The 19813-nt window shown below is 47.0% G+C and overlaps 4 protein-coding genes across 4 annotated transcripts; 2 read left to right on the top strand and 2 right to left on the bottom strand.

Annotated features, from left to right (window-relative positions):
* Positions 1-26: 26 nt before the first annotated feature.
* tbce (tubulin folding cofactor E) lies at positions 27-6212 on the bottom strand. Its single transcript, XM_029527738.1, has 17 exons — positions 6134-6212; positions 5053-5176; positions 4663-4747; positions 4353-4517; positions 4183-4268; positions 3824-3923; positions 3609-3711; positions 2727-2803; positions 2541-2633; positions 2178-2242; positions 2001-2065; positions 1767-1919; positions 1552-1690; positions 1377-1445; positions 1234-1293; positions 1075-1166; positions 27-613 (listed from the first exon to the last, which is right to left on the bottom strand). Exons 2-17 carry the CDS (start codon positions 5165-5167, stop codon positions 518-520), a joined length of 1563 nt encoding a protein of 520 aa, XP_029383598.1. The 5' UTR covers positions 5168-5176; positions 6134-6212; the 3' UTR covers positions 27-517.
* Positions 6213-6482: 270 nt separating this feature from the next.
* On the top strand, positions 6483-10633 carry rbm34 (RNA binding motif protein 34). Its single transcript, XM_029493190.1, has 11 exons — positions 6483-6659; positions 7129-7288; positions 7372-7496; positions 7621-7831; positions 8155-8214; positions 8701-8744; positions 9055-9138; positions 9218-9281; positions 9362-9404; positions 9473-9591; positions 10140-10633. The coding sequence occupies exons 1-11, from the start codon at positions 6637-6639 to the stop codon at positions 10467-10469; spliced, it is 1263 nt and encodes a 420-aa protein (XP_029349050.1). The 5' UTR covers positions 6483-6636; the 3' UTR covers positions 10470-10633.
* A 126-nt stretch (positions 10634-10759) lies between these two features.
* tomm20b (translocase of outer mitochondrial membrane 20b) lies at positions 10760-14589 on the bottom strand. The gene is made up of 5 exons (XM_029497272.1): positions 14363-14589; positions 13006-13052; positions 12678-12759; positions 12455-12597; positions 10760-11378 (listed from the first exon to the last, which is right to left on the bottom strand). Exons 1-5 carry the CDS (start codon positions 14484-14486, stop codon positions 11334-11336), a joined length of 441 nt encoding a protein of 146 aa, XP_029353132.1. The 5' UTR covers positions 14487-14589; the 3' UTR covers positions 10760-11333.
* Positions 14590-15480: 891 nt separating this feature from the next.
* LOC115057740 (E3 ubiquitin-protein ligase TRIM39-like) lies at positions 15481-17772 on the top strand. Its single transcript, XM_029524971.1, has 2 exons — positions 15481-15578; positions 15894-17772. The coding sequence occupies exons 1-2, from the start codon at positions 15522-15524 to the stop codon at positions 17553-17555; spliced, it is 1719 nt and encodes a 572-aa protein (XP_029380831.1). The 5' UTR covers positions 15481-15521; the 3' UTR covers positions 17556-17772.
* Positions 17773-19813: the final 2041 nt, after the last annotated feature.

Below are 19813 nucleotides of genomic sequence, written 5' to 3'. Positions count from 1 at the left end.
GTTGGACGAGCCGCTTCTGATAAACGTCAGACATTACTGATTATTTATTGCTGTTCTTGTTTTTATACATTGACAGTCAAAACAAAGTCAAAGGTCAAAAATAAAGCCTGTTTGTCAGAGACAATTTAAATTCTCGAGCAGTCGAAGATCTGAGAGTCCTCTGACTGAACCAGAACCAGATCCAGATCCAGATCCAGACACTGCAGCTCCCAGCGTGAGTCTGTGGTGAGACCAGCTGAGAGTCCTCCCAGGTTTGTGGTTCAGGTGTGGATGAGGTCTGAGGGGATTCAGATACAGAGCACTGAGGTGCTGCTTGTACAAAAGGCCTCAATTTTCTTCGTCTTTTATTGTGTGTCCAATGTGCGCTTTTGTTCTTGTTGTGTTTTTGTGTTTTCTTGTTGACAATGGACATTAAATGGAGACGGTGCTGTGAAAAAGTATTTCCCCAGGGGAAACAATAAAGTCAAAGTGTCCAACAGGGACTCTGCTGGATCCATCCAACAGACCCCGGTCTGGGTCAGGACCAGCGGACCAGAACCTGGTCTCCGTCCTCTATGGAGTAAAACTGGAGCGTCTTCAGGTCGCTGTCGAGCTCGAACTCTGTTCCCACCATCTGGAAAGAAAGCAGGATCATCAACAGGGACCAGACTGATCAAGAATACTGTTTAAAGTTCTCATCTCCACCACGAGATGTTGCTGCAGACCAGCAGGACCAGGAGAACGAATCCTCCACTAAAGAAGATCAACTAAATGAAGTCACACAAGAGACAACCACTATCTCTTCCCATTAGCTTGTTAGCATGTTAGCACTGTACTGGCTTTTAGCCAGCTAGCTATAATGTTGGTGACAGGAAGTAGGCTAACATGATGTTAATGAAAATAAAACCAGGTCTGAGTCCACTGGACCTTCTAGCAGCTCGGAGGGTTCTCCACACCAGTGAAGGCTGGGACTGATCCACTGTGGACCAGAGGGACCACAGACGGAGGTGAAGACCGGTGGGACTAACATGCTAACCAGAGAGGTTTTGCTAAATGACTTCCTGTTGTATGAACTGGTCCTGGTCCTGGTGTTACCTTGAGGCTGGTGTAGCTGAGCTTCAGTTCTGCTGCAGGAACCTTCAGTAGCCTGTAGAGGAGTCCCTTCACCTTCTGGACTGTCATGGAGGCTGCAGGACAGAACGACACGTTTCACTCACCGTCTGTCACCATAGAGTCACTTTCGGCACGTCCTACCTGGAAGCTTCTTCTCGACCGGCTTCCGATCGGCGGCGTCCGGACACACGAATGTGATCTCTGTGGAGGAGAGGCCAGGATCAGGACAGGTAACATGGGGTACGAGCCAATCAGAGAGCAGACTGCAGAAGACATGGACTCACTCAGCAGCTGATTTTTCAGAGCGAATGGCTCTGGCTTCTTCAGCTCTCCTTCCTCTGGAGCTCCATACTCTGAAAAGAAGGGAAGATCACTCAGTTAAAGGGAGTTATGGAACAGGAAAAATCTGGATCTGAGCCTGTTGGACGGTCTGAACCTGGTCCAGGGCCGTGGACTTACTGTCAATCAGAGTCTGGTAACGAGGGTGCTGATAGGTGAAATGAGTGCTGGGCTGACTCCGCCCCCCTGCCTTCAGCCACTCCTCTCCAAACATCTTGATATAGTCCAGCTCCGCCCCCTTCCTGTCATCTCGGTGTATCTGATGGAAACCATGGCAACAGGTCAGCTGCGGCAAACACAGATAGAAACACACAAACACACAGACACGCACTCACCTGGGACCCATTGAGGAGGACCAGCTGACCCAGTTTGGCGATCAGGATCTGATTGGCTGTTTTGGGGTTTCCGTCGCTGCTCACCAGTCGATTCCCACGACAAGAGAACTGAACTAAACTGGGAAGTTTGGCTAGCTCATCCACCACAGACCACTGAGAGAGGGAGGAGACAGCCAATCAGTAGCCAGGATCTGTTCCTGTCCTCTGATTGGCTGACTCGATGAGTACACTCACCTCAGAGATGCTGTTATCATCCAGATTGAGCTTCTTCAGTGAAGGAAACATGGAGGTTTGAGATCCTGCAAATAGTTTTAACATGATCAGTTAAAGTTCTGTGCTTTAATCACAGCTGTAGACCTGACTATTTATCATTATTATTATTAATATCCCATCAGGGACATGTGACCTTACCAGGAGCAGCGTCATCAAAGTGAATCACAGACAGTCCGACGTTGGACAAATTCAGTTGCTCTAGTCTGGAACCAAAAACAGTCAACACATTAAAGCGTCCATGAAGAAGACAAAGTGTCAGACTTCAGTCTTTCTACTGGATTCACAACAAAGTCTTTTCAGTAAAACGTTCTGAGGTTTCATCAAAATAAAAGCCTCCAGTTTTTACCCAGTTTTCTGCAGCTGCAGGCCTTTTACTGTGAAACAGCTGCACGAACATATCAAGTGAAAATGTATTTCTTGTTAAAAGTGGATTTGAACTTTTTTAATGTGTGTTGTTGAAGAGCAGAAGCTTCATCAAACCATCGGCTGTTTTAGGTTTACCTCGGCAGACCAGATAAACTGAGCACGCTGTCCTGGACTACAGCGTTACGGGACAGACTGAGACTCTTCACCGACTGCAGAACTCCGTCTGGCCTTTAAAGGGACAAACACATCAGAGATACTGGACTGAGGCTCAGGATCACAGCACAGAGGACTCAAAATCCAGGTGAGGCAGACAGCAGTTACCTCTGCAGCTCTGAGATGTTGTTTTCCTCCACACACAGATCCTCCAGCTGTGGCCACATGGGGGCGCACTCCAGGATCTGACCAGAGACCACCAGGGACCACCAGGGACCACCAGGGACCATCAGGGACCACCAGGGACCACCAGGGAACATCAGGGACCATCAGAGACCATCAGGGACCACCAGAGACCATCAGGGAACATCAGAGACCATCAGGGAACATCAGAGACCACCAGAGACCACCAGAGACCATCAGGGACGATCAGGGAACATCAGGGACCACCAGGGACCACCAGGGAACATCAGGGACCATCAGGGAACATTAGGGACCACCAGGGACCATCAGAGACCACCAGGGACCACCAGGGACCATCAGGGAACATCAGAGACCACCAGAGACCATCAGGGACCATCAGGGACCATCAGGGAACATCAGAGACCATCAGGGAACATCAGAGACCACCAGAGACCATCAGGGACCATCAGGGACCATCAGGGAACATCAGAGACCATCAGGGACCATCAGGGAACATCAGAGACCATCAGAGATCATCAGAGACCACCACAGGATGAGTAACAGTGAGAAACATCAGGGTATACAGATAAATACAGCTACTAAGTAACTCATAAAATTGTTGGATTCTTTATATTGGTTTGGGCTTATATAACTATATTTATACAATTTATTATACAATTTAAAACAAAATAAGGAAATTAATAACGAGGGAATGTAAACATTACTAATTTTATTTCTATTGTATGATGATGTGTATCATATTTCCTATTTGAACAGAATTACTGAAAATCAAAGAAATATAAATTAATTCATAGTATATTAGAAATTCTTGGAAGCTGTTGTGTGGTGTGATGCAGAGTTGTGTACCTGTGGCCAGGTGAGGTCACAGCTGTTCAGAACGAGGACTTTGAGGCTGCAGAATGCCTGACAGAGAGCTGCAGGGTCAGAGGTCAAACACAACCTGTTGTGGCTGAAAAAAAAAAACAAACAAACAACAGGATGAGATACACACACACACACACACACACACACACACACACACACACACACACACACACACACACACACAGATGACTGTGTACCTGAGCTGCAGCCCCTCCAGACTGTCCAGCTGCCTGGTGATGGCGGCCACGTGCTCCCAGCACATCAGGAGCGTCCCACTGAGGTCCAACCACTTCACATCTGATCGCTGCTGTTAAGGCGTCAACAAGCACAACCTGACTGGACAAACAGCTTCCATGTGACAGAATGATTGTGAACTGATGGGTTCAAGTTTTTCCATCACAGGACGAATGTATCAAGTAATTAACCTGATTTTACTCAGATTGTCTTCTTTTCATCTGTCAGGGACACGACTGGAGCAGGATCATCTGAAACAGGGTCAACCTGCAGCCACATCGACGTTAGTGAAGCTCAGGACCACCGTTGGCTGTTAGGATACTGGGCGTTGTTTTCCTGATTTCTCCGTCGTCTCCGGGGCCGTTGACCTCACAGCGGCTCAGCAGTACCGATGGAAGACTCTCTAAACTAGAGACACAAAAGAAAAAAAACACGGGCGGTGAAATGAACCGGGTGAGCGCTGACAGAGCACCACACACATTCTCTCCGGACCTGCGTTCCTTAATGCAGGGCCACTGCATCTTTCTGTTGGCGAACGAGATCTCCTCGCTCAGCACCTTCTCCACTTCGATCTCGTAAACCTGCCGCACCGCAGTCAGGTAGTCCACACCGAAGGTCACCTTCCCTGGACGGACAAAGGAGCCTCCCTTAGGGTGTCTGAGAGAGAAACCACAAAAAGTTTTATTGCCGTTGATCTGAATTCTAATAACTAAATCTATCAAATGTATTTTTTTAACTCTGATATTGTGACAGTTGAGGTGAAATGAAACTGTTTTCCTTCTTCTGAGCTGCTGAGATTCACCTGCATGTAAAATACTGGACTCCTTCGTGGCTGCCGTCGTGTTTGCCTCTGTCTGGGTCGTCCCACTCCACACCGACCCACACACCTCGACGCACAACAGACTGTCAGCATGTTGGATTATGTGACTTAAAAGTTCCGGCACGTTTTTCAGAACTTTTAATTCAATAAATATGAAAATGCTTATTCTTTGATTCTGAACAGTTCAACAACTTGACGCAAAACGATGCTCTTAGAAGGCGCTTTTAAGGACATTTGGATCTGGACTTCAGGTCAAACTCCATTTTAGGAGGTTTTGCTGACAGACTCTAAGCATGTCTGGAGATCTTGGGAACTTAAACCCAGACCTGGACAGAGTGATGTGAAATCCGGATTCGACAGTCTGGTTCTGACCTGCTGTGGGTGGGACCGGACCCACATACCGCACCGTGGCCCGCTCCCCGCCGCAGGACACCCGCCTGCCGACCGCATCCTCCGGCACCTCTGGCTCCGTGTGGTCAGCCGCCATGAAGGAAACCTGCTGGGAGAAAACACAGAATGACAGACAGACAGAGACAGAGGTGAGAGAGAGACAGGTCAGAGAGAGTTAGACAGACAGACAGAGAGACAGGTCCGAGAGTTAGACAGACAGAGAGGGAGAGACAGAGACAGGGGGAGAGAAAGAGAGTTTAACAGACAGAGAGAGAGACAGGTCAGAAAGAGTTAGACAGACAGACAGGTCAGAGAGGGAGAGACAGAGACAGGTGAAAGAGACACAGAGAGTTAAACAGACAGACAGAGAGACAGGTCAGAGAGTTAGACAGACAGAGAGGGAGAGACAGAGACAGGGGGAGAGAAAGAGAGTTAAACAGACAGAGAGAGAGACAGGTCAGAAAGAGTTAGACAGACAGACAGGTCAGAAAGAGTTAGACAGAGACAGGTGAAAGAGACACAGAGAGTTAAACAGACAGACAGAGAGACAGGTCAGAAAGAGTTAGACAGACAGACAGGTCAGAAAGAGTTAGACAGAGACAGGTGAAAGAGACACAGAGAGTTAAACAGACAGACAGAGAGACAGGTCAGAGAGTTAGACAGACAGAGAGGGAGAGACAGAGACAGGGGGAGAGAAAGAGAGTTTAACAGACAGAGAGAGAGACAGGTCAGAAAGAGTTAGACAGACAGACAGGTCAGAAAGAGTTAGACAGAGACAGGTGAAAGAGACAGAGAGTTAAACAGACAGACAGAGAGACAGGTCAGAGAGAGACAGACAGACGGTCCACAGAGACCGGCTGGTGGTTAAAACCAAACTAAAGATATTAGAAATGACGTCAGAGGAATTCATTCTTCTTGTGACCGACATGTTACAGAAACCTGATAATAAAATCAGATATTCTGTACAACGAGACACTGAAAGTGCATTAAAGGAGATTAAACACAAACAAACAGCCCAACTGCTGCTTATAGATTATATTAAGAACAAAAACTTAAACCGTACCTGTAACGTTAAAAGCTTTTTGAGGAGTGGTAGCTGCTAGCTGTTAGCTGCTAAGCTAACTGACAAACCATAACATTACACTACTGAGCGGAAGTGACGCATTTCGACATTGCGCTCTTTTCCGGTGAGACTATTTCTCATTAAACAGATTTAAACACATTTAAAATTAAATATGCTATTTATTTTTTTTCTTTTCCTACGATAAAATATTAAAAAGTCCAAAAGTCGTCAGCTTCCTGAAGTCTGAAGCTCCACGCCGTCAAAACTCCGCAAATTTAAAGAATGACCAGGAACCTTTGATGGCTTTAACTATGTTTCCTGTAGGAAACACTTTTCTGTGGCACATGAGTGAGCCGCGACAGAAAACGTGTGAACGAGCTGAAATAGTTTTTCTGTTTTTCCAGTTGAATTCGAATAAATTCGTGTAAATGCAGAGTTTCAGCTAGAAAATAGTTTATTTCCGATAAACAGAACAAACAGGAAGTGAGGCAGCTGAAGAAACGATGAAGAAGAAACCGGACGGCAGGTTTGTTTACACATTGAAGTCCGAACAGACGTGATTTCATATAAAACCTCCTTTTACGTCATATCACACATTTTTCATTTGAAACACTAAAATTGAATATCACAATGCTGCAGAGATGAATCAAAATATAATATTATAAAAATAATTAGTAGATAAATCTGTCGAAAAAATGTTGCAGCCTTAGATGGAATTGATCGCTACAAAGAACATATAGTTTCAGTGATGAAGCAACGGAAGAACTGAGACTTCCTATTTGTGACGTTGGTCGACATCATCTGCTGCCAGTCTGTCCGTTCTTCTGAACACCGACAGTGTTCTGATTGTGTTGTTGTTAGTTGTATTTAGATAAGACTGACCTGACTTCAGCAGTTTTAAAGGTCGGTAAATACTGAATCCAGAGAGCAGCTGGGTTCGGGTTAGGGTTGGTTAGGTAGGGCTGCACCTTCCTCATGAGTGTGTTTGTTCTCAGTGGAGCATCATCATCATCAGAGCAACAGTCAGCTGACTACGTGGTCGGTCAGGTGTCAGGAAGTTTGTTCCAGAAGAAGTCTGCAGCCTCTGAGTCACTGTCGGCTTTATTCAGCACGGCTGCTCCAGCTGCATCACATCTGTTTCAGCCTGCACCCAAGGTCGGACACACACACACACACACACACTTCCTGTGGGAGATGTTCACTGGTGGGTTGAACGTTTTGTGTGTTGTCTGTTGCAGCCTGTTCAGAGGAGCACAGAGGAAAAGCAGCAGCAGAATGAAACTCCAGAGGTCAAAGGTCGACCCAGCCAGAAGAAGAGGCCGCCAAAGCAGAAATCGGCAGCTGAGCAGAAGCTGGAGAACAGGTGAGACGCTCAGAGCTTCAGGATCTTCATTCTCCTTCCTTCAGTGTCACAGTTTTTGTTCCTTTTGTTCGCTATTATAAAAATCTTCCTCATTTCTTTGTTCTTCACTTCCTGCTGCTTTCAGGGAGAGCGGTCTGCAGACGGCTGACAACGACGAGCAGGAGGTCTCCATGAAAAGCAAGAAGAAGAGGAAGGCGCCAGAGTTGGGCGTGGAGAATGAGGCGGAGCGTTGGGTAATGAAGAGGCAGCGGCTGAAGGCCAGCAGAGAGGAGGAGGCCATCAAGGGAAAGAGAACGGTGTTCGTCGGCAACCTGCCCGTCGGCTGCACCAAGAAGGTAACTTGTTTTGGATCAGTGAGCAGCTGTGATGCTTCCAGGTGAAGGGAAGCCGTCGTTCAGTTGGACTTGGTTTCTCCGTTCCAGGTGTCTTTCTCTCTTTCATTTTTTACATAACAGAAATTCTTTTTTTTTTTTTTCCATGCTTATCGATTCCTACATTTACATATGTGTACGTTCTGCCACTTACAGATTCAGATTGTTGTTTCAAAAGTGAGACGATTGTGGACTTGATTGATACAAAAACAGATTCTGTTACAGCCAAACATCCTCAAGGAGGTTTGAGATTGAGCAAAGACCTGATGGTGTTTTCTGTCCTTCAGACTCTGCGGAGCCTCTTCAGGGATAAAGGAGCCATCGAGTCCATCCGGTTCCGTTCCGTGGTAAAAACAAAACACACACAAACTTCCAGAAAACAGTTCAGTCCTGAACCAGTTCAATTCATCTGACACATTAAAACACACGGTGAAGGTCTGATGTCATCCTGGATTAAATCCACAGTTCAGGACCTCATTGAAAATGTACCAAATGTGTTTTCAATGAAAAAAAAAAAGCCAAACCAGTGAATTAAACAGAAAACAGGACACAAGCTTTTAAATCATTTCTGCTGCTTTCAGTAAATATATGAAACTATTTTATGTTTTATCATTTCCTGTAGAAACAGAAAGTTTTGAACCTTCTTGCAGTCACACAGAAACAAATTTCTCAGGTTAAAGCAGAACTTAGACATTTTGGCTGATATTTCTTTTACTGCCTGAAGAAAATGATCATCATGATTCACTGATTGAAATACAGCTGTGACCTTTGACCTCCTCTTGTAGACTCTGCCAGGTCGTCTCTAACGATGCTGCTCTGTTGGTTTCCTGCAGGTCAGAGAAGATCAATCGATGTCACGGAAAGTTGCAGCGATCAAGTACGTTCACGAGCTCCATCAACAGACTCACGGCTTCAACTTTTCATTCCTGTTTTTTTTTTTTTTCATTATTATTATTATTCAGCATCAGCCACAACACACAGCTGAGAAGATCAGATCATTGACTGACTGATTGGTCGGTTGGTCAGTTGGGATAATGGAAAGATAATTTTCTCCTGAATCTAAACTTTTCTATCACCGTAAACTGAAACTTAGACAAAGGTTCAGGGAACAATTTTTTTCTGTATCATTAAAAATGGAACCTTCTTCAGGTGCACTAATGAACTCATTTTCTTTATTTTGCTCACAGACGTAAAATTCATCCCAAGAAGCAGAGCATCAACGCCTACGTGGTGTTTAAAGACGAGGAGGGAGTAGCCAGCGCGTTGGAAAAGTCAGACCTTCACCAGAACCCTGAATACACATGCTGCAGCTAATGGCTAACAACTTAAGTGTCTGCTCTGCTCTGACAGGAATGGCGTGGAGATAGAGAAGGACTTCCACATCCGAGTGGACCGCGTGACGGACGGCGCTGCAGTAAGTGTGCAGCTGTCCGCGTCCCCTTTTCAGTTTGAAACCGGTTTGATACTGAATCTGTCGTCCATCTTGTGTTGCAGCATGATCACAAACGCTCGGTCTTTGTGGGGAATCTGTCCTTCGGTGAGTTTTCTGCTCTTGCAGTCGGCTTCACGCAGTCGGACGGTCTCTGACTCTCTCTGTGTTCGTAGAGATCAACGAGCTGGCGTTTCGACGGCATTTTGAAGAGTGTGGCGAGGTGGAGGCGGTGAGGCTGGTCCGAGACCAGAACTCTGGACTGGGGAAAGGATTCGGCTACGTCCTGTTTGAGGTACGAGGACTTGAACTCTTACTTTAATCAACACACAATAAAACAGATGTCAGAAAGCTTGATGTTTCTACACCGTGTTTTTCACTGAATCTGAAATGAAACAATCATCTGGTTAATGTGACACGCAGTGATTTAATTAGAAGATAAATCTGATCCTGAAGGACTGACTGGTTCAAGACTTTGGTCTAGACCTGCTCTATCTGTAAAGTGTCTTGATGTAACCATGTAATGATTTGGTGCTATACAAATAAATCTGATTTGATTTGTTATGACATCACAAAGTCCCACAAGTCCTGACGGCCAGTTTCTGAATCCAGACTGTGAGAATTTCTCTCTGGACTGAGACCTTTGAGACTTTCACTGGATTAATGTAGAACCTGGACCTGATTCAGGATCAGAGACATGGAGGTCTACCTTTAGACCATCTAAAAGTCTTCTCTAATATTTGTTTGACCAAAGTAGTGTTACTTTCTAAACACATTGTGCGTTGGATGTCATTAGCAACATCAGTGTATTTCTTTGTGATGTCACCTGTTTGTTCGCCACAGAGCGCCGACTCAGTCCAGCTGGCGTTGGAACTGGACGGCTCCAAGCTGGAGGGCCGGTCCATCCGAGTGAAGAGATCAGAAAAGAAAAAGAGTAAAACTAACAAAGGGAGGAACGACAGAGTCCCGGCCAGGGGCCCCGTGAAGGGTCCAGGGCAGGAAAGAGAGAAAGGCCAAGCAGGCTTCAAGTCTCAGAAGAAATTCACCGGAAACCAGCAAAGATCCACTAAAAGCTCTGCCTCCTTCAAAGGAGAGATGGTGGATCCAAACAAAAAGACTAAAAAGAATAGACCGAAGAAGAAACTGAAGCCCAACAAGAGTCTTCACATCTGACAGCTGAAGAAAAACGTCTGATCCAGGACGAATGGACCTTTTTTTTATGTTCCAGCTGTGTTTTCCATTCAGTTACTTTCTTTCTGTTGAACCAATCTGTCCAGTAAATGTTGTAATTTTCTGCTACAGCAGGTGAATTTAATAAAGCAGCAAGAAGATTTACACTTAGAGATTTTATTTATTTTTACTCTGTTGTATGTTTGTTGCGCCAGACTAAACTGTTGTTGATTTCTGGTAAATCTTGATTGCCTCTGAGCTGAACTGAGTCTCGGTCCAAAGAAGATACCAAATCCAAGACGACCCGATAGTTTGTTTTTTATTTATCATTCTTTTCCTAAAGAGGCTCATCCTCTTTAACATGAACAAAACATTTTTTCACTTTTTAAAAAGTGTTTAGGTCTGAACTGAAAGGAAAGATGACAGAGAAACAAACAAATACTTGGTGAAGCATCCGAGCAGAGATGATCGTTTCTGGAACTTCCTACCGCTGATGTTTGATGATGGAGACGGCCGGATCGTTTTCTGACAGCGTGAGCCTGATATGCTGCAGTCAGCACAAACCCAGTCCAGGTCATCAGGACTAACTGTAGCTCGGGTTGGCGGAAGGGGGAGGAGCTTGTTTCTATTTCAGTGCGATGTTCTAATACCCCAAAACGGGTACTTCAAAAAAACTAAACAAAACACGACTCATGAATTAACCAGGAATAAAAACCTAATTCCTTTGGGATGCCTTGGTGGGAGGTGACAGACGCCGACCGGAGCGATGGAGGCAGGTCGTGGTGGAAGGTCCATTGAGGAAGAGGACGACGGGTAGAGAAGGGCGGCCGGGCGGGGCGGGGCGGGGCTTGCTCCGTCTCAGTCCTCCTATTCTATATCGTCCTCGCTCAGACTCTGCGCGCTCACGATACGCTGCAAGAACACAAAACATCCAAAACATCAGTGGATCAACACGGACCTGGACCGATGAGGGAGGAGAGAAGGAAACTCGAAAAGGTTAAGAGACCATGTGACTAATAGTGGACCTGGTTCTCCCCCGAGCTTTCAGGGAGGTGGCAATACAGACTGACTGAGACTGGACCAGTTAGGAAGGTCCGAGTACAGTCTGCTGGTCTGCTGGTCCGGGTACAGTCTGCTGGTCTGCTGGTCCAAGTACAGTCTGCTGGTCCGAGTACAGTCTGCTGGTCTGAGTACAGTCTGCTAGTCTGAGGACCGTCTGTTGGTCCGAGGACCGTCTGCTGGTCTGCTGGTCTGAGGAGCGTCTGCTGGTCTGAGGAGCGTCTGCTGGTCTGAGGACCGTCTGCTGGTCTGCTGGTCTGAGGACCGTCTGCTGGTCTGCTGGTCTGAGGACCGTCTGCTGGTCCGAGGACCGTCTGCTGGTCTGAGGAGCGTCTGCTGGTCTGAGGAGCGTCTGCTGGTCTGAGGACCGTCTGCTGGTCTGCTGGTCTGAGGACCGTCTGCTGGTCCGAGGACCGTCTGCTGGTCCGAGGACCGTCTGCTGGTCTGCTGGTCTGAGGACCGTCTGCTGGTCTGCTGGTCTGCTGGTCTGAGGACCGTCTGCTGGTCTGCTGGTCTGAGGACCGTCTGCTGGTCTGCTGGTCTGAGGACCGTCTGCTGGTCCAAGTACAGTCTGCTAGTCTGAGGACCGTCTGCTGGTCTGCTGGTCTGAGGACCGTCTGCTGGTCCAAGTACAGTCTGCTGGTCTGCTGGTCCGAGTACAGTCTGCTGGTCCAAGTACAGTCTGCTGGTCCAAGTACAGTCTGCTGGTCTGCTGGTCCGAGTACAGTCTGCTGGTCTGCTGGTCCGAGGAGCGTCTGCTGGTCCAAGTACAGTCTGCTAGTCTGCTGGTCCGAGTACAGTCTGCTGGTCTGAGGACCGTCTGCTGGTCTGCTGGTCTGAGGACCGTCTGCTGGTCTGAGGAGCGTCTGCTGGTCTGAGGACCGTCTGCTGGTCTGCTGGTCTGAGGAGCGTCTGCTGGTCTGGCCTACCTGGCTGATGCTGGGCAGTTTCGTGAGCAGCATCTGGAAAACGGGTGGCGGCAAGGTCTGCTGCAGGACCTGCAGCAGCTGCTGAGGCTGACCACAAACTGCAATGGCGTTGGTCAGGTGGTCCACACCTTTCTCATAGTCTCCTGAAGACACAAACAAACAAACCCTTATAGCGCTACGGCCACCATCACAGTCACATGACTGACAGTGGGCAGGCTGTTACCCTGAGCCAGCAGCTCCTCCCCCAGCTGGATCTCCTCCAGGAAGAACTTCTGCACCGCTTCAGCATCCTTCAAGTCTGGGAGCTGCAGGACAATCAACAGGATGTAGATCTTTGATGTGTTTCTGGTCTAAACTGACCCTGAGACCAGATCCTGAACACAAATTAAACTGCTGCTGTACAAGACAAGAGTCCAGAACCAACACTCATCGACAGGAAGTTACTGTCAGGCAACACTCAGGGCAAAATAACACACTTCCTCAAGAAAACGACATCAGAGTTAGTTTTTAAATGAAGTATTGTTCTTCTCTTCTCTCAGTCTTGAGCTCACCTTGGCCAGGCCGGCTCTCTCTTTGGCTGCTTTCTGCTTCCTCCTCCCTGAAACAGAGACAGAAACCCTGAGTCCAAACCAGAGCACAAACAATGACTACAGGACATAACACACAAAAAACCCAAAAAGGAAACAATCTAATTTTTGTTGGTTTTTACACCAAACAATCACGTCTAAAGAAAATGACTCACAACGACACACTTTACATGCATCAAACATTTTATTTGGCCACTGACCAAATAATGTTTTCAAGTCTGACCTGCTGCAGCTGGACTAAATCTAAAGTTTGACAAAAACAGAACAGCTGGAAACTACGTCCAGAAACTCTTCAGCTGTTGAAGGGCTGATGTTCTGACCTCACCAAAATAAGACATTAACCTCCGTGTTGGCAGGAAAGGGAGCCACTGTTGGTGTGTAAGTCCAGTGTGTGTTTCTGGACTGGCTGCAGAGTCTTTCACACACTTTGACTTCACCAACAAAGTGAAGAAGATGAGCTGCTGGGGGCCCATGAAGAAGGCTCTGAAGACATTTCAGTGTGGCAGTCTGACCTCTACTGAAAACCTGACAGTTTAATATGAGTTTAAAATGAAAGCATGAATAAAAAAAATGATGGCAGTCCATTAAGAGCACATTTTAAATCCAGGACGTGAAGAAGATCCGCTCCACTGAGCCTCAGCGTGTTTTTCTGTGGAATATATCAACCGTCTGTTCTCGTTATGAACACCGCTGTGGTTGTTTCCTCTCATATTTATGAATGTAACTTCAGCAGACCTGAATGAGGAATCAACCATTTGTAGTTGTAATTGAAAATGAGTTTTCCCCTCCAAGTCCACCAACAACACTCCCTCCGGGCTCCCGTAGTTCATAGCTATTAACGGATGTTAAAAAAAAAAAAAAAAATTCTGAGAACTTCTGAGCTTTGGACTCTTTGAGCACATGGCGGGTCCAAACATGTTTTGAATAATTTATTAGTAATTTTAGAAATCAATAAGAATCGTCCTCAGATCTGACTTTATGGTTCTTAATGGGAATCTCTTACTGATTTAACAAACGAACAAAAACCGGTCCAACAGAAGGCCCCGCCCACTCCGAGTCCGGTTCGGCTCAAGGTGGATTTGTTGGGTCCGTTTAGAGGACTCTAGACAGACCCTGATCCGGATCTGCTCCGAACGGAACTTTGTTGTGATCCGGAACCGAATGAATTAAATGTGATTTTAGTCAGAAAAAATAAAAATGCAGTTTCTTCATCACACAACATGCGACCGTGTTGTTACCACAAACACAACCCGACCCGTTCGGACCCGGACCCGGACCCTCGGTGTCGGATGAAGGTGAGGAGGAGGAGGTCAACACTCACGCTCTCTCAGCCGGTTCTTGAAGTCGGGGTCACTCCGCCTCTTCCGGTCGAAGTAGATGCAGTAACCGACCAACAAAGCTCCGCACACCCCCGCGGCGATGGCGCTGGTTTTCCCCCCCATCATTCCTGCCGGAGACCCGCTCGGTTCGTAGCGGACTTCACGAGAACGGATCCGTTTTTCCTCCGCCGGTCGGTGCGTGTCAGGAAGCTGCGGGGCGACGCGGGGCAGGAAGGACCCTGAAGGACCCGCTGGAGGAGCGGAGGGAGCTGGCCGAGAGCTGCCTGACTGAAACATTAAAATTAAAAATATGCAGTATTTAAAAATGTGTACAGCAGCTAATACAACAACAACAGTAATAGTAGTCATACATTTTCTTTATAAAGCGCTTCTAACAGTGCTCAAACACGCTTTACGGGAGGAACTCAATACAATAATGGAACACAAACAGGATCAATAAAAACAAAACAATAACAACAATCAGTGAAAGGTTTAAAAATAATAAGGAATCTTTTAAAAAATATAGTTTAATGTGATAACGTTTTTTGTCATTGTATTTCCTTTCCCATTTCTGTGTGTTTATAGTTAGATATCCTTCATTCATTGTTTGGGTTCATTGACTCTAAATTGTCGGTCTGTCTGTCTCTGTGATGGACTGGACACCTGTCCGGGGTGAGCCAGGTTGGCTCCAGCAGGATTCGGTCTCCACCAAGGCTGTCCTTTGTACCGCCTCGGTCTATAATTTCTACGTACAGCCAAGTGGCAGAAAGGGTTGGGTTTTGCGGACTTAGGATCCTGTCTCCGCTCTTTGCAGATGACGTGGTCATCAGCCAGTGATCTGGCTCACGCTGGGATGAGAATCAGGACCTCTAAGTCTGAGACCATGGCTTTCAGCCTGAAAAGGGTGGAGTGTCTGCTCTAGGTTGGGGAGGATTTCTGACCCTCACCTCAGCTGGTCAATCTGGGAGAGGTGCTGCTGCCCACAACCCAAAAGTGGACAACCAGCTGAAACCAGAAAGGAACCGAACAGACTCTGCGTAGGAAGTGCAGTGAGAGGTGGAGCAACTTTAGAAACAGGAGACATTCAAAGTCTCACAAGTGAAACTGAAAGTAAGTCAGAGCAACAATAGCTGCAGTCAGCACAAATCTCATTGTTTCTGGATGGAGAAGAAGACACCAGACTGGATGAAGATGCCCTCCACAGCTGCTCAGATACCTGTGAGTCCATCTGATCATGTCCAACACTCATGTCTAGATGTTTTTCTGTCAGAGAGACACAAAGTAAAACTCTCCCTGTCTGAGACACGTGAGGTCAGAAGACGAGTCATTTACTGTCACTTTCACTGTCAGAGATCGTGCCGTATTTAAGGTATAAATGTCGAACTTTATTTGGTTTTCTGAGTGATGGGGTGAAAATCATCACAGCACTCAGTATTTTGGGGGGAAGCAGAAGCTGGTGGATTTAGTTTTTTCATCATTGTTTCTACACTCCACAGAAAATGAACATTTTCCCATTCTGCTGTTTGTTCTCAGTGTGTAGAGATGCCTGCTGCCAGCAGCCGCAGATCTGAAGATCAGTTTTGGTGCTCCATCTGTCTGGATGTGTTCACTGACCCAGTCACCACACCATGTGGACACAACTTCTGTAAAACCTGCATCAATCAGTACTGGGACACCAGCAACCGCGTTCAGTGTCCCAAGTGTAAGAAGCTTTTCAATCATCGTCCCCAGCTTGACATCAACACCTTCGTCTCTGAGATGGCTGCTGAGTTCAGACGTGAGGCTCGACAGAAAACCAGCAGCAGCCGCTCAGAGCAGCAAGTTTCCAAACCAGGAGAAGTTTCCTGTGACATCTGCGCTGGAAGCAAAGTGAAGGCTCTGAAGTCCTGCCTGGTGTGTCTGACCTCCTACTGTGAGACTCACCTGGAGCCTCATCTGACTAAAGCAGGCCTGAAACTGCATCAGCTGATCCCCCCTGTGGAGAACCTGGAGGACAGGATGTGTAAGAAGCACCACAAACCTCTGGAGCTCTTCTGTAAGACCGACCAGACGTGTGTCTGCATGTTCTGCTCTGTCTTAGACCACAAGAACCATGAGTTCGTTCCTCTAGAAGAAGAATATGAAGAACGGAAGGCAGAGCTGGAGAAGACAGAGGCTGAAATTCAGCTCATGATCCAGAAGAGACAGCTGAAGATTCAGGAGATCCAATACTCAGTCCAGATGAGCAGAGAGGACGCAGACAGAGAGAAAGCAGAAGGTGTTCAGGCCTTCGCTGCTCTGAAGGAGCGTGTGGACAGAGGCCTGAACCAGTTCATCAGGGAGATGGAGGAGAAACAGAAGAACACAGAGAAACAGGCTGAAGACGTCACCACAGAGCTGGAGCAGGAAATCTCTGAGCTGATGAAGAGGAGCACTGAGGTGGAGCAGCTCTCACTGTCTGAAGACCCCCTCCACCTCCTCCAGAGCGTCCCATCCCTCACAGCTGCTCCACCCACCAAGGACTGGACAGAGCTCAGAGTCTGTCCGTTATCATACGCAGGGTGTGTGGAGAGAGCTCTGTCTCAGCTGGAGGAGACGGTGGCTGAACACAGGGAGAGGCTGCAGGTGGAGACCGAGCTGAAGAAGGTCCGGCCGTTTGCAGTAGATGTGACTCTGGATCCTGATACAGCACATCCAAACCTCATCCTGTCTGCTGAAGGGAAACAAGTTCAATGTGGAGATGAGAGGAGGAAACTTCCAGAACACCCAAAGAGATTCTTCCCGTCAGTCATCGTCTTAGGGAAGCAGAGTTTCTCTTCAGGGAGATTTTACTTTGAGGTTCAGGTGAAAGATAAGACTGATTGGACTTTGGGAGTGGTCCGACAGTCGGTCAGCAGGAAGAGAAGCATCACACCGCGTCCACAGAACGGTTACTGGGCCATACGTTTGAGAAGTGGGAATAAGTACAAAGCTCTTGCTGGCCCCTCAGTCCGGCTTTCTCTGAAGTCCAGTCCGGAGAAGGTCGGGGTGTTTGTGGATTATGACCACGGTCTGGTCTCCTTTTATGACGTCGGTGCTGCAGCTCTCATTTACTCCTTCACCGGCTGCTGCTTCTCCGAGAAACTCCACCCGTTACTCAGTCCCTGTTTTAATTATCGAGGTGAAAACGCTGCCCCTCTGATCATCTGTCCAGCTTCTCTACCTCAACACTGTTAGATGACACTTTAGTTGAAAGTGTTTGATTGCCACAGCAGGTCAGCTCTGTTCAGGCTGTGCAGAAATGTACAGTAACAGCAGTTACAAAGTGACCTCTGAACTCTGACTTCTTCTGTGCCCTGAAAAACGCTCCCTCTGGCGGCCATCCTACTGTAATTCCACAGACACCAGTTTAACTGACTGGAACAGACTGATTATCATGTTGTTGAAGTGATCTGAGTTTGGGAGTGTGTACATTCCTTTTTATGTGTGTACTGGATGTCTAAAATTTCCCTCTGCCATGAATAAAGTATCTATCTATCTATCTACCATTGAGCTGCGTGCCGGGCTGATTGGTGTTATTTTTGAAATGTCTTAAATGAACACATCTCCTCTGAAACCATCCAGTCAGACGGTGACAGCAGCTCCTCCAGCTACTATGAGCCACAAGTCAGAAAAGAGTTGATACGACAGCACTGCAGCGCCTCGCTGCCCCACTTTGTTTGGTTTTGCTCTCACACCTCAGATGAAACCACGGGGGGTATTGGGCCACAGCCCATTGAAGGAAGGGACCAGACAACATGCTCCTTTGTTCTACAGACAAAGGAGGGCGCGTTAACCTCGTTCCCCCACAATGCTCACCTTTACACACCTCTGTTAGAAGACTGCCACAAACCCCCGCTGCTCCCCTCTGCTCCATTCTCGATGCCTCTTCCCTCGTGGCCCTCAGCCTGCTCTCGGCCTAAGAACAGGGCGGTTAACTTTTGTGGACGTGTAGATCTGTTTACACTCCCTGTCAGACTTCCTTGGATTGTTTAAGCACATCACTCCCCCCCTCCTGTGAGCTATTTCATCTAATGTCAGCAGCCATCTTGTTTGTGGTTTCACTGTCTGCCATTTAGTCACTGTTACACACACACAAAAAATGTGTATCCTCCAATTTAGAACAACATTTGTGTGATTGTTCTTTACTTTATAATCAATGTTCATAATTACAACTGTTGCTCTATTCAGTGTTGCAAAACAGTGAATATCACCAAGCTCTTCTTCGCAGAAGTCTGATTCCGTCGACTTGTCTGCAGTTATGAAGTTCATTATTGGTTTGAGATTGTTTCCTTTTTGGGGTGCTGCTGAGGTCCTGTTGATATTAATTTAAGTTATTGGACTCGTCAGAGTAAAACAGCGTTCACCTGAACATTCAGTCTCACCTTCAGAAGACAGTTATTGGTCTGCTGCACTGTCTGAGTCCAGTAGAGGTCAGCAGAGCTCTTCGGAGTCTGTTCCTGTTATTTTTTGAACGTGGAACAGGAAAGCAGCTTTCAGACCGCCAGACTTTGAACCTCATATTTCTGGATGAAGCGGAAGTCTCCGGAGTGGATGAGGATGGATGCCCCTCTGATCATCCGTCCAGTTCCGTTGCCTCATCTTTTTTTATGATGCTTTACAAAGAAAGAATACTTTCACGGACAGAAAATGAACTCAGTGCCTCAGCCAAAGGTCTGCAGCTGTCAATGCTGTAGATACAAGAGGAAGCAGAATGTCCCTGAATGATCAGTTAAATAAAGTTTCAAGTTTGAATTAGAGAAGACACAGTGAAGTACTCTGGACCTCCTCTCCTTTGGGCCGATGCAGAGCTGTTGTTTCAGTACAAACTCAATGTTTGGCTGATTTGCTGCTGCCTTGTGTTCTTGTCTTGATAATCCTGTTCAGAGCTGCAGAACAGAGACGAGATCAACGTCTCACTGTTTAAATCAGACTGTTCGTCTTTGCTTTTCAATTTTTCATTTTTCCAAATTTTCCAGAAGGAGCTCCTTGTAGCCATCACATCTCTTTCCTTTTCTTTGTGAGCCACTGGTGCCACCAGTGAGTCCTGTCCTGGATGGACAAGCTGTTTTGTGTGTCACAGATGTTCTGTGAGCTAATAATTCCAAAAGAATCAGGATCAAAACCCTCAACTGGCTTATTTCCCGTTTAGTGCCAGCTCAAAGAGAGCAACGTGGACCCACTGGGGGTCACTGCGGAGGCGTAGACCTGTTCTATGGACGTGGAGTGAGAAGAATGCAGAGGTGGTCTCACAGCTGGAGGGTTCTGTGTTTGTTCCAGCCTGCACGGATCACATGTGGATCTGAAGTCCTGCTGCTGCAGGCCAACAAAACAATGACGGTGTAACCTCTGGGGATCATCAATCTTCAGTACAACTGTCTGTCAGACAGAACACAGAGGAAGCAGAAAAACTGGTCCATGCATTAGACGCCTTCAGACTGCTGTAATTCTTTCCG

The sequence above is a fragment of the Echeneis naucrates genome, chromosome 1 (genome assembly GCF_900963305.1).
Source record: "Echeneis naucrates chromosome 1, fEcheNa1.1, whole genome shotgun sequence".
NCBI lineage: Eukaryota > Metazoa > Chordata > Actinopteri > Carangiformes > Echeneidae > Echeneis > Echeneis naucrates.
The sequence above is the reverse complement of the archived record's forward strand: the minus strand, read 5'-3'. Positions and strand labels throughout refer to the sequence as shown.

Excerpts from the sequence above, each read along its gene's own strand:
- rbm34 (XM_029493190.1), top strand. The coding sequence starts at position 6,637 with ATGAAGAAGAAACCGGACGGCAG. Across the intron at positions 6,660-7,128 it reads AAGAAGAAACCGGACGGCAG|TGGAGCATCATCATCATCAG; the intron begins GTTTGTTTACAC and ends GTTTGTTCTCAG. Across the intron at positions 9,282-9,361 it reads GCGTGACGGACGGCGCTGCA|CATGATCACAAACGCTCGGT; the intron begins GTAAGTGTGCAG and ends CTTGTGTTGCAG.
- tomm20b (XM_029497272.1), bottom strand. The coding sequence starts at position 14,486 with ATGATGGGGGGGAAAACCAGCGCCATCGCCGCGGGGGTGTGCGGAGCT. Across the intron at positions 12,760-13,005 it reads AGAGAGCCGGCCTGGCCAAG|CTCCCAGACTTGAAGGATGC; the intron begins GTGAGCTCAAGA and ends ATTGTCCTGCAG. Across the intron at positions 12,598-12,677 it reads GGAGGAGCTGCTGGCTCAGG|GAGACTATGAGAAAGGTGTG; the intron begins GTAACAGCCTGC and ends TTGTGTCTTCAG.
- tbce (XM_029527738.1), bottom strand. The coding sequence starts at position 5,167 with ATGGCGGCTGACCACACGGAGCCAGAGGTGCCGGAGGATGCGGTCGGC. Across the intron at positions 4,518-4,662 it reads GTCCAGTATTTTACATGCAG|ACACCCTAAGGGAGGCTCCT; the intron begins GTGAATCTCAGC and ends TTTCTCTCTCAG. Across the intron at positions 614-1,074 it reads TCAGCTACACCAGCCTCAAG|ATGGTGGGAACAGAGTTCGA; the intron begins GTAACACCAGGA and ends CTTTCTTTCCAG.
- LOC115057740 (XM_029524971.1), top strand. The coding sequence starts at position 15,522 with ATGGAGAAGAAGACACCAGACTGGATGAAGATGCCCTCCACAGCTGCT. Across the intron at positions 15,579-15,893 it reads CCACAGCTGCTCAGATACCT|TGTGTAGAGATGCCTGCTGC; the intron begins GTGAGTCCATCT and ends GTTTGTTCTCAG.